Here is a 13,485-nt window from a genome sequence, read left to right on the forward strand (position 1 = left end):
TTTGGATCAGACAAAGATCAAAGGGATACAAATGTGATAAACTTAAACAGTGAAATACGATAATCTAAAACCTAAAACATCTAGTCGTCGAACTTGATGTCGGAGTCCGACAAACTCGAAACAGTTGATGAAAACAGATCCACCCACCGAGGATCGTCGTTGTCGATGGTGCTCGGGCCTTCCATGATGAACGCCTTGCGTGCTCGTTTCGCTTGCCTTGCGGCCTTGTGCTCCGCCTGTTGCTGCTTGAAGAACTCATTCTCGTCGACAACATCTTCGGGGAAGTTCTCGCGCCACGCTGCCATGGTGCGCTTGTCCGCCACGGCGAAGGCGGTGGCGCTGCCTCTCCTCGTTGGTGCCAAGGAGCGTTGGGGGAGCCAATATATCCGCTTGGGCGGCGGAGTTGATGTTGTGGAAGTTGAGGTCGCGGTGTGGACGGTCGAGCCGCCGCGTGGTAGGTGCGCGGGGCCTTGTGCGCGTTCTCGAACGTCCCGATGGTTAGGCGGTAGCCGGCGGCGCGAATCTTAGCATAGAAGTTGCTCGCCGGCCAGGCGCGCACGACGTGGTAGCCGGATGAGTTGCAGCGAGGAGGCATGTCGGCATGGAGGGGGAGGACTTGGAGTGGAGCAGTGGGGCGGTTGGTGAGCGTGCGCCCTCTTTTTATCCCGCGCGCTGGAGCTGGCGCGGTAAATTTAGCGCGTGCTTTGCCGCACGCGGCAAATATTTTCCCACACACTTTCCTTTCCCGCGTCGACCAGCCGCACACGCGCTAAATTGGTAGTTTTCTCCGTGCATGTGCCTTTTATCGCAACGCGTTGGAGTTGCTCTAAGGCTTGGTTGTGTCATGTAGTCATGTGTGTAAAATTGTACAACCAAACTAATCAATTAGTCGTGCCCCATACATGCAATTTGAGCTACTGAGGCCGAAACTGTTGGAAGATCTCTTTTAGTTTTTCCAAAAAAGTCTGGATAATATTGATCCATAAAGAGATTTTTCCAAGCCCTATGTTCATGGTAGGATGGAGACTTCAGTACTTGGTGCATGATATTCTCGTGTTCCACTCAAGCCCTATATCGCCTTATTTCAATTTTAGGCAGGTAAAAGTATGTTGTTTAAAGATCACATTTATCAAGCTGTGAAGTGTCTCCCAGATTTAATTGATTTCGTGAGTGAGCCGGATCTGAATGCTGTAGTACGATATTGAGAGAGAGAGCCAGCACTGAATTTTGTCTCTTTCTGTAAGATGTTCAAGGAAGAGTCTTTGGCATTGCTGAAATGGGTGTTTACATTGGGTTCTCTGCTGGATTATGCTGATTCTTTAGCGGTTCTGAGGCTGATCTATCCCTCTAAACGTTCCTGGGCCGAAGCATTCAATGGAATACATCTGAATGAGCTGGGAAGGCTCGCAACTGTTCATGATCACACCTTCCACTCAGCTGAACTAGGCCTGGCGGCTGAGGATGGCTTGGCTAATGTGGTGGGGGCTGGTAATGCCGATCTGGGAGTGGATTCAGTTGATGTTTCGGCCCAAGTTTTGACAGCACTGTTTTGAAATTTCGATCTACAGTCTGATCAGTCGAGTAGTTCTCTCGAATCCCAGGAGGAAGGATCCATCACATGCGAATATCACGAAAACACAAACACAAAATTTATCGCCAAAGGTACATGTCACACCCTTCAACTTTTCCCCTATCTCTTTTTCTCATTGTTACAATCTTACATCCGAAGCTATGTTCTTTTTTTCTTTCGAAAATTCAAATTAGTTGTGATGTATAATGTCGGTGGGACTTCTCAGTGCTCAACTTCAGAGGTCCTCTTAGGTCTTCAATGTAGCTTCAAGAGTAAGGGAAGTGCTCCGCCATAAAACTTGGGTCATCAAAGCACTAAAAATACACAAAAACTTAATCAAGTAACCAAAATCATGTTGCTAATTTAAATGGTACGAGATAACATATATGCCGTTAGTTACCTCATATTGACTTCTTAGCCGTTCCTCCTCGTCTTCAACCTGTAGATGAGGGTAAACATATATATCATAGTTAACCACAAAAAAAGTATGAAACACATTTTGCTAGAAAAAAGATCACCGTACACTTTCAGCTAAGTAGCTTTGCTCTATATGATATCCACCCAAGCAGGGCATATATTCATCAACTTGTCCACGACAATATGCATTAGCTTTGTTTGGGTGCTTCATATCAACTGCTCCATTATTCTGACAGCCATAGCAGCGACCTTCATTAAAGAGAGAGGGGCAATTATCACTTAACTGACACATAACGTATAAGGCACAAATATGTAATAGTAGTAGAATCATTGTAAGGTAAAAAAATGCACCGAATACACATTATCATAGGTAAAAAATGGGGTGAATTGAACGATACTTAGAGTAAAATAGAGACTTTAGAGGGAAAATACCATTATCATTAGGTTTAACAACGCAGAAACAGCTGACCACAATTTCCTCATGCTCTCCGTCGTCTGTACATTGGACTTCAGCAAAGAAAGAATCAATAACTCCTTCAGTCCTTGCAGTGAAATTGAAATGGTTGTACGTATTGCCCTTAGAAAAAAAGAACCGCTCCCGCTGGACATCCTTGAGTTGAAGTGCATGATTCTAAAACACAGAGAATGGATCAGATCAGCAACCATTACAAGAGTAAGACAACAAGACATAGCACAACCCTGGTTAAAGAGATGGGAGTGAGGGCAGAAGGAGAGAGAGCAAACCCCCAAAAGATTGTGATCCTCGTTATATTGATCCACTAAAGCTTCAAGCAGCAGGTGAACTTCATCTTCGCTTTCGTCTGGCGGTTCCAAACATTTCTTCCTAGTGCCATCAGGCCAGTAGAGAGATTCTCGCACGGCACGCTCCTTTAGGGAAAGCTTGTCTAATGAGTCACTGGACCTAGATTAGATGAAAGCATTGTATATCATTAGTATATGTTCTGGGAAGATATGTACACAATTATGTTTGAATCGTTGATCCGAAAAAATATATGCTTTTTTTTTGTGGGTATAAAAAAGTTTGAATCAGAGCCATACATTTTTGGATCCTCGAGGTCATGAAGGTGGCGATCGATAGCATTGTCAGCTTCCTGTAAGGTCTTGAATGGCCCGTGCACATCAGGATATGTATGGTAAAATCCTTGGAGATCGGTCCTGATGTAAAATGTGAAGTACCAGTCCTCAGGTTTCCGGACCAAGATGGGAGACGAAATGGCCGTGACGGGCGATTCCTTCAGTGTTGTTTTGCCCCGCAACTTGTCCAGCCTTTTTGCAGATGGAGGCAGATCAGCATGTTCCTGACGCCTGAATTATGAGGAAAAGTTAAGCAGCCTTGATGATTAAGATTAAGAGCAACTTATTTTTATCCAAAGAGTTGAACACATAGTATAACCCTCGTGCTATGGGAAAGATGATGAGTAAAAAAATAACATTCTTTACTTTTGATTTCTATATGAAATTAAAGACAAAAGTTGATAGAATCTATCGCAGTTAATCCAAGATCGAGAAATCCAAAGTGAAATAGTTCCTCCGTCTAATAAAGATATATTAGAATTTATTAGTGTGTAGATATAAGTACTTATTAAACTTAGACAAAGTTAAAGACCGAGTATTATGTATATATGGATCTCTCTGACCAGCTAACTACGATGAGACATAGAGCAACCTAATACCAAAGAGTTGGACACATAGTATAACCGTCGTGGCTCGTGGCCTCGTGCTATGGGAATTGGGCAAGATGATGAGACAAAAAATCACTTCTTTACTTTCGATTTCTGTGAAAAAAAAAACAAAAGTTGATAGATTTCTACCAGTAATGTTCAATCCAAGATCGAGAAATCCGAGTGAAATAGTATATATGGATCTACCTGGCCAGCTACTGCCGACTACGATGAGACATAGAGAGGAAGATTTTTCTTGACGAAAAGAAAAGGAAGATTCAAAGCGAGAGTCGACATACCGGACATGTTCACCGCCATGGCGTGAGTGTGGAGGGCCGGTACGACCGCGACCGCGGAAGCCACGGCCAGCGCCGCCGCGGGAGGGTTGATTGCGGTAGGGATCATGCTCAGCGCGATCGGAACACTCGCCGGTAGCACGGTTCTGCGACGTTTCATCATCCCCCGCTAAGCGATCCCGAGGCAGCCACACCCACACAGGTTGCTGGCCACGGCCTCCGCCATGGCGGCCGCGTCCGCGTCCGCGTGCTGGCATGGGGTATTGTATTGTTTGCCTAAAACGAAAGTGATCTGCGAACGAAAACCTCGCCGAGTACTCCCGTAATCGATGCCTGTCGATCGGAGCTAGAGATCTAGCTCCTGATCGTACGTTGCACGGAATTTATTCCTCTTTTTTTCCCCTCTGGTTTCTACTTCTAGTAGTATTTCGGTCCGAATACAACTAGTACTCGAGCGGGCACCCAAAGAAGATGGCGGAAGCAAAGACTATCTCCAGCGGGGATTCTGAATATGCCTAACGCCTCTCCTCCCTTACCAATTCCTCCTCATTGCTCTCCACCATGAGATGTGAGTAGTCTACCCCCTTGATCGACTATGTATGATCATTTCCTAGCCCGTATGAGCTTCCTAACATTTACGGGGCTATCTATGTGAGTCCTATGGTGGATGCATGGTATAAGACATTTGTTACAATTTGGAAGCATGCATGCTACATCAAAGAATCTGCTGGAAACACAAACTTTGTAGCAAACGTCATAAAACTTTGCAACATATTGTGTCTGGTTTCATAACATATCGCGTGTACAAATTTGCAAACAAAAGATAACAAAATATAGCTTTGTGATGGTATCATTCTGTAGCTACAAATCGCCATGTCCAACTTGTTGCATGCAAAGTGGGACCATATGCTAATACACCCAGGAGGAGTAGAAAAAAGGTTTATGATGCCAAATCTAGTGGACAAAAGGACAATGCCCACGAGGGAAACTACACGTGGTACACAACCACATGTCAAGAACACACTGAAAAACACATCCATTACAAAAATCTGACGCTTATTGGTTGAGAAATAATTTATTCTCATTCCACTCTTACTCACAAAGATAATATTAGGTTGGGCACTAAGCATGCAAATTAAAAAAATTCCTTTTCCCAATCGTGCAGGACAGTTTCAGAAACAACTTCATTTGTTACAAATAGGTCCATCTCAAACCAAGTAATTAGTGTCTCGGCACAACTATGGAATAACTGAGTTTATAAACCTTAGAAACATTAATAAATTCTCCATCCGTCCTGCAATATAAGTTGTTATAAACCAATTACAACATATATCGGTTGTAATAACATCCTATATTATTCAACAGAGAAAGCAATAGGTTTACTAGTGGCAAAAAAAAAAAAAAACAGGTATTCCGTCACAAGGAAGAACAATGGAGTTCTGATGTATAATGTTGGTAGATTCTCGGTGCTCCACTTCTGCCAACCTCTTAGGTCTTCGTATGCTTGACAGAGTTAGGGAAGTGCTCCGCCATGAAAATCGGGTCATCCAAGAACTAAAAATACACAAATACATAAATAAAGTAACCAAAATCATGCATGTTGCTAATTAAAATTGTACGAGGATACCATATGTGCCATTAAATACCTCGTATTCACTTCTTAGCCACTCCTCCTCGTCGTCATCCTGTAGATGAAGGGAAACATATATATCATAAATAGTTGACAACAAACATATGGGAAACATTTTGCTAGAAAAAAGATCACCGTACACTTTCAGCCAAGTAGTTTTGGTCTATATGATATCCACCCAAAATGGGCATATATTCATCAACTTGTCCACGACAATATGCATTAGCTTTTTTTGGGTGCTTCATATCAACTGCTCCATTATTCTGGCAGCCATAGCAGCGACCTTCATTAAATAGATAGGAATGATTATCACTTAACTGACACATAACAAATGAGGCACATACACGTAATGATAGTTCAACCATTGAAGGTAAAAAAATGCACCAAATATACATCTATTGGATGAACCGGTTTGAGATTTACAAAGTGTAAGCTCACGAATATTAGGGAAACATGGCACAAGAGGTAAACAAAGAATCAATGTAGTACAATGTAACAATACTGAGAAACACACGACAAGTGTCGGTTCTGGTGAATTGAATGATACTTAAAGTAAAATAGAGACTTTAGACGGAATACCATTATCTTTCGGTTTAACAACACAGAAACAGCTGACCACCATTTCCTCATGATCTCCTTGTATACATTGGACTTCAGCAAAGAAAGAATCAACAACTCCTTCAGTCCTTGCAGTGAAATTGAAATGGTAGTACTGATCGCCCATAGAAAAGAAGAATCGCTGCCGCTGGACGGCCTTAAGTTGAAGTGCACGGTCCTAAAACACGGAGAATGGATCAGATCGCCAACCATTACAAGAGTAACACAACAAGTCATAGCACAACCCTGGTTGACGAAATGAGATCATGGGAGTGAGGGCAGGAGGAGAGAGAGCAAACCTCCAAAAGGTTGTGATCCTCGTTATACTGGTCCACTAAAGCTTCAACCAGTAGGTGAATTTCATCATGGCTTTCGTCTGGCGGTTCCAAACAATTCCGCCTAGTGCCATCAGGCCAGTAGAGAGATTCACGCACAGCACGCTCCTTTAGGGAAAGCTTGTCTAATGAGTCACTAGACCTAGTTTAGATGAAATCAATTTATATCATTAGTAGATTGTATGTTCTGGGAAGATACTTACAAAATTTTGTTTGAATCGTTGATCCAAAAATATAAATTTTTTTTTGCGGGTATAAAAAAAGTTTGAATCAGAGCCATACATTTTTGGATCCTCGAGGTCATGAAGGTGGCGATGGATAGCATTGTCAGCTTCCTGTAAGGTCTTGAATGGCCCGCGCACATCAGGATATGTATGGTAAAATCCTTGGAGATCAGTCCTGATGTAAAATGTGAAGTACCAGTCCTCAGGTTTCCGGACCAAGATGGGCGACGAAATGGCCATGACAGGCGATTCCTTCAGTGTTGTTTTGCCCCGCAACATGTCCAGCCTTTGTGCAGATGGAGGCAGATCAGCATGTTCCTGACGCCTGAATTATGAGGAAAAGTTAAGCAGCCTTGATGATTAAGATTAAGAGCAACTTATTTTTATCCAAAGAGTTGAACACATAGTATAACCCTCGTGCTATGGGAAAGATGATGAGTAAATAAATAACAGTTCTTTACTTTTGATTTCTATGAAATTAAAGACAAAAGTTGATACTCCAAGAATTCTATCGGTAACATTTAATCCAAGATCGAGAAATCCAAGTGAAATAGTTCCTCCGTCTAATAAAGATATATTAGAATTTCTTAGTGTTTCGTCTTGGCTCCCGGGAGCATTTGCTCCCGGATTTTTGGGGAGCAAATTTTGTTTTTCAAAACTTTTCAAACAATTCCGAAAAAAAATCATGCACGTACCTGACCATGGCACGCACCACCTTGTGAAATTTCGCTGTGAAATGTCATCGTATGCGTCCTGGGAAAAAATGACAAATTTCCAGATCTGAGATTCAAATTTTTGGATCTCATTTCATGTCAGAAATTTGTCATTCTTGTTCAGAGCGCATACGATGACATTTTGCAACGAAATTTTACACGTTGGTGGGGGAGTGATGTTTTGGCACATGGGAGCGTATGCTCCCTTTATTTTGAAATACATGTTAGACATATTTTAAAATGTCAAAAAAATTGAAACAAAAATTTCGCACGTACATCTTCATGTGCTACGCGCTCACAAAGTCGTTTCATGAAAAATTGACATGTCATGTGGCGTGTGTAAAAAAGACAAAATTCAGTGCTGAAACAAAGACTTGTCACAAGATAAATTTTCTCTTTTTCGCTTAGACTACAAAAAATATCATTTTTTTTCGTGAAACTTGACGAATACACATATATTATGGAGATGTACATGTAAATTTTTTTATCAAAATTTTTTACACTTGAAAATATGTTTTTGTGGTAAAGGGATCATACGCACCCGGGAGCCGAATTGAGTTTCTGTTAGAGATACTTAAACTTAGACAAAGTTAAAGACCGAGTATTATGTATATATGGATATCTCTGACCGGGAGTGGTGTTTTGGAACATGGGTCCATATGCTCTCTATATTTCGAAATGCATCTTACATACATTTTAATGTGACATAAACGAGAATGCCAAACACTGGTATCATCACTAACATTGCCACATATATGGTTCACTGACTTATTACTGAAATCAGAAAGCGAAAAGCGGAACAAGCCTCCGCACTCATAGCCTTTACCAATAAATTGTCCAAACTTGGAAACAACTACTTTATTCGACTCTAAAACAACCTTAAACCCATCTCTGCATAGAAGGGAGCCGCTAACGAGATTCTTGTTCATAGTAGGGACATGCTGCACGTTCCTCGACCGCACGATCTTCCCCGAAGTGAACTTCAGATCTACCGTGCCAACACCACGAACGAAGCATGTGACCCATTCCCCATCAAGACGGAAGAATCCCGGCGACCTGGTAAGAAGTGAACATGGATATGTCAGCACACACATGAACATTAGCACCTGTATCAATCCACCAACATGGAGATTGAAGTACCGAAAGAACAGTAAAGAGATTACCGTACCCATCAGCATTGCTAGCGGTCACCGTGTTGACTTGCCTCGCCTTTTTCTTGCGGTCCGCCCTCTCTGGACAGTCCTTAGAAAAGTGGCCAGTCTCTCCACATGTAAAGCAGCTCAGATCTGCTTTGTTTATCATCTTCTTCTTCTTGAAGGTTGTAGTCTTCATAGGCTTATTGAAGGAGGGCTTGTTATTCCCTTTGTTCTTGCTGTAGGGTTTCTTCCGCACCATGTTGGCGCTAGACTGACCCTCTCCTTTCTCAGTATTATCCTTAGCCCGAGCTTTCTCCTCAACATCAAGAGATGCTATCAGATTTTCAACTGATATCTCCCGTCTCTTGTGTTTGAGAGTTGTGGCAAAGTTCCTCCATGAAGGGGGCAACTTAGCGATGATGCATCCAGCCACAAACTTGTCGGGTAAGGCACACTTAAGGAGCTCAAGCTCTTTCGCAATGCACTCGTATCTCATGAGCTTGTTCGACTACAGTAACGGTTGTTAACCATCCCGATGTCATGGAAGTTCTCCATGATGTACAATTCATCGCTCGCATCGGTTGCACCGAACTTAGCATTCAAGTGCCTCCCAGAGCTCTTTACCATCCGTTATGTGCATGTACACATCACACGGACGATCAGCAAGAATGCTCGTAACGCATCCGACAAAGAGAGTATTGTTTTCCTTGAACTTGTTCTGATCTTGATCAGATATAGTTCCTTCAGGTAAACCATCAGTAACATCGAACACTTTCAGATGAGTAAGCCAGAGCATGGCCTTATACTGCCATCTCTTAAAGTGCACACCGGTAAACTTATCCGGCCTCAGTGCATCGGAAAAACCAGCCATTGTTAACTCAGGAAATTGCCTACAATTAGGTTTTTGGATTGTTGGATAATTAGGCACAATTTCCATGATTAATTCCAGAATATTAAGCATGACGACGAGTAACTACTAACATGTGAAACTCGAACATACTAGATGTAGTGATCAACATGAACAAGTAGCATAGCAAACGAGTACAACATCCATCGCTAAACGGATCGAGATATGTCGCACGTACCGATCTGGTGGAGGTGGCGGTGGAGGTGTAGCAGATGATGTCGCAGCAGTAACGTTGTTGATGACGGGGACGACGGGTCGAAGTAGACGGCGTTGTAGACGACGGTAGGCAGCACCGCCCGACTTGGACGGAAGGCGACCCGTGATGGAGAGCTTGAGCAGTCGCGCAGAGCGCTTCCCAAAAACCTAATTCGCCCTCTCCCGTACAGGATCGCAAGGACGAGCGGTTCCGGAGACCTGCTCTCCCGTTCGCCGATGCACGTCGGCGCGCGGGATGGAGTAGGCTACGATGGCGGCGCAAGCAGAGAGAGGTGGAAACCCTAACTTGTGTATTAGATGTGTTTCTGCGGTAGCCGGGCAGGAGATTATATAGGCTCGGGAAACCCTAGACAACGTGGGCCACGCCCACGTCGCACGAACGTTTCGAGTCGGTTACAGATAGCCCACGATCCGGGAGAGCGAGCGAGGAGGAGGAGGAGCGCGCGTGTAGCACTCCTATTCTCACTCACTTACTAGTGGTGGAACAACCCACCTTATAAGGTGGTCTAACTTCCTCCCAACTTTCCATGTGGGATTAAACTTCCCACCTCTTGCCACTCCCTAGTGAGCTGCCACCAACTTGGGCTCAAACTCACAAGGCTGCCACTATGTGGGCTTTGAGATTTATAGGAAAAACTGAAATCTAATTTGGGCCACTAAAAATGGGCCCAATATTTCAACAATGAGATCATGGGAGTGAGGGCAGGAGGAGAGAGAGCAAACCTCCAAAAGGTTGTGATCCTCGTTATACTGGTCCACTAAAGCTTCAACCAGTAGGTGAATTTCATCATGGCTTTCGTCTGGCGGTTCCAAACAATTCCGCCTAGTGCCATCAGGCCAGTAGAGAGATTCACGCACAGCACGCTCCTTTAGGGAAAGCTTGTCTAATGAGTCACTAGACCTAGTTTAGATGAAATCAATTTATATCATTAGTAGATTGTATGTTCTGGGAAGATACTTACAAAATTTTGTTTGAATCGTTGATCCAAAAATATAAATTTTTTTTTGCGGGTATAAAAAAAGTTTGAATCAGAGCCATACATTTTTGGATCCTCGAGGTCATGAAGGTGGCGATGGATAGCATTGTCAGCTTCCTGTAAGGTCTTGAATGGCCCGCGCACATCAGGATATGTATGGTAAAATCCTTGGAGATCAGTCCTGATGTAAAATGTGAAGTACCAGTCCTCAGGTTTCCGGACCAAGATGGGCGACGAAATGGCCATGACAGGCGATTCCTTCAGTGTTGTTTTGCCCCGCAACATGTCCAGCCTTTGTGCAGATGGAGGCAGATCAGCATGTTCCTGACGCCTGAATTATGAGGAAAAGTTAAGCAGCCTTGATGATTAAGATTAAGAGCAACTTATTTTTATCCAAAGAGTTGAACACATAGTATAACCCTCGTGCTATGGGAAAGATGATGAGTAAATAAATAACAGTTCTTTACTTTTGATTTCTATGAAATTAAAGACAAAAGTTGATACTCCAAGAATTCTATCGGTAACATTTAATCCAAGATCGAGAAATCCAAGTGAAATAGTTCCTCCGTCTAATAAAGATATATTAGAATTTCTTAGTGTTTCGTCTTGGCTCCCGGGAGCATTTGCTCCCGGATTTTTGGGGAGCAAATTTTGTTTTTCAAAACTTTTCAAACAATTCCGAAAAAAAATCATGCACGTACCTGACCATGGCACGCACCACCTTGTGAAATTTCGCTGTGAAATGTCATCGTATGCGTCCTGGGAAAAAATGACAAATTTCCAGATCTGAGATTCAAATTTTTGGATCTCATTTCATGTCAGAAATTTGTCATTCTTGTTCAGAGCGCATACGATGACATTTTGCAACGAAATTTTACACGTTGGTGGGGGAGTGATGTTTTGGCACATGGGAGCGTATGCTCCCTTTATTTTGAAATACATGTTAGACATATTTTAAAATGTCAAAAAAATTGAAACAAAAATTTCGCACGTACATCTTCATGTGCTACGCGCTCACAAAGTCGTTTCATGAAAAATTGACATGTCATGTGGCGTGTGTAAAAAAAGACAAAATTCAGTGCTGAAACAAAGACTTGTCACAAGATAAATTTTCTCTTTTTCGCTTAGACTACAAAAAATATCATTTTTTTTCGTGAAACTTGACGAATACACATATATTATGGAGATGTACATGTAAATTTTTTTATCAAAATTTTTTACACTTGAAAATATGTTTTTGTGGTAGAGGGATCATACGCACCCGGGAGCCGAATTGAGTTTCTGTTAGAGATACTTAAACTTAGACAAAGTTAAAGACCGAGTATTATGTATATATGGATATCTCTGACCGGGAGTGGTGTTTTGGAACATGGGTCCATATGCTCTCTATATTTCGAAATGCATCTTACATACATTTTAAATTTTAAAAAAATTGAAACTAAAAGTTCGCACGTACATCTTCACGTGCTACGTGCTCACAAAGTCGTTTCATAAAAAATCGACTTATCATGTGACGTGTGTAAAAAAGACAAAATTCAGTGCTAAAAATAATGCTTTTCACACGATAAACTTTCTCTTTTTTATAGACCACACAAAATATTGGTTTTTCGTGAAACTTGACGAACGCACGTATATTATGAAGATGTACATGTAGAATTTTTTGTCCAAATTTTTTGACATTTCGAAATATAATTTTTTAGTAGAGGGAGCATACGCACCCGGGAACCGAATTGAATTTCCGCTGCTATCTCTGACCAGCTAACTACGATGAGACATAGAGCAACCTATCTTTATCCAAAGAGTTGGACACATAGTATAACCGTCGTGGCTCGTGGCCTCGTGCTATGGGCATTGGGCAAGATGATGAGAAAAAAAAATCACTTCTTTACTTTCGATTTCTGTGAAAAAAAACAAAAGTTGATAGATTTCTACCAGTAATGTTCAATCCAAGATCGAGAAATCCGAGTGAAATAGTACATATGGATCTACCTGGCCAGCTACTGCCGACTACGATGAGACATAGAGAAGGAAGATTTTTCTTGACGAAAAGAAAAGGAAGATTGAAAGCGAGAGTCGACATACCGGACATGTTCACCGCCATGGCGTGAGTCTGGAGGGCCGGTGCGACCGCGACCGCGAGCGTTAAAGCCACGGCCACCACTGCGGCCAGCGCCGCCGCGGGAGGGTTGATTGCGGTGACGATCATGCTCGGCGTGACCGGAACGCTCGCCGGTAGCACGGTTCTGCGACGTTTCATCATCCCCCGCTACGCGATCCCGAGGCAGCCACACCCACACAGGTTGCCGGCCACGGCCTCCGCCATGGCGGCCGCGTCCGCTTCCGCGTGCTGGCATGGGGTATTGTATTGTTTGCCTAGAACGAAAGTGTTCTGCGAACGAAAACCTCGCCGAGTTCCTGTCGATCGGAGCTAGAGATCTAGCTCCTGATCGTACGTTGCACGGAATTTATTCCTCTTTTTTCCCCTCTGGTTTCTACTTCTAGTAGAGTAGTATTTCGGTCCGAATACAACTAGTACTCGAGCGGGCACCCAAAGAAGAGGGCGGAAGCAAAGACAATCTCCAGCTGGGATTCTGAATCTGCCCCTAACGCTCTGTTTGGCATCGAAGTTATTTTTGATGTATTCATAGAATGTTTCGGTCTGAAATATTAAATAATTTAACGTGTTTAGATCAAAGAATAGCGTGATTTCAAAAACTTAAGTATTTCCCCAAACTGCAGTTATTTTGACTTATTGAAAACTTCAGAGACAGCTTCGTTTTTGGAA

General features: G+C 42.7%; 1 protein-coding gene across 1 annotated transcript; it reads right to left on the minus strand.

Annotated features, from left to right (window-relative positions):
• Window positions 1-1,836: 1,836 nt before the first annotated feature.
• On the minus strand, window positions 1,837-4,191 carry LOC124696198. The gene is made up of 7 exons (XM_047228960.1): window positions 4,160-4,191; window positions 3,047-3,313; window positions 2,732-2,909; window positions 2,420-2,618; window positions 2,094-2,236; window positions 1,971-2,009; window positions 1,837-1,884 (listed from the first exon to the last, which is right to left on the minus strand). Exons 1-7 carry the CDS (start codon window positions 4,189-4,191, stop codon window positions 1,837-1,839), a joined length of 906 nt encoding a protein of 301 aa, XP_047084916.1.
• Between the last annotated feature and the right edge of the window lie 9,294 nt (window positions 4,192-13,485).

Source organism: Lolium rigidum, chromosome 3 (genome assembly GCF_022539505.1).
Source record: "Lolium rigidum isolate FL_2022 chromosome 3, APGP_CSIRO_Lrig_0.1, whole genome shotgun sequence".
NCBI classification, from domain to species: domain Eukaryota; kingdom Viridiplantae; phylum Streptophyta; class Magnoliopsida; order Poales; family Poaceae; genus Lolium; species Lolium rigidum.

Coding starts and splice junctions, on each gene's coding strand:
- LOC124696198 (XM_047228960.1), bottom strand. CDS start 4,191: ATGGCGGAGGCCGTGGCCAGCAACCTGTGTGG. Junction 2,910..3,046: donor GACCTCGAGGATCCAAAAAT/GTATGGCTCTGA, acceptor CATCTAATCTAG/GTCCAGTGACTCATTAGACA. Junction 2,010..2,093: donor AAAGCTACTTAGCTGAAAGT/GTACGGTGATCT, acceptor CCTCATCTACAG/GTTGAAGACGAGGAGGAACG.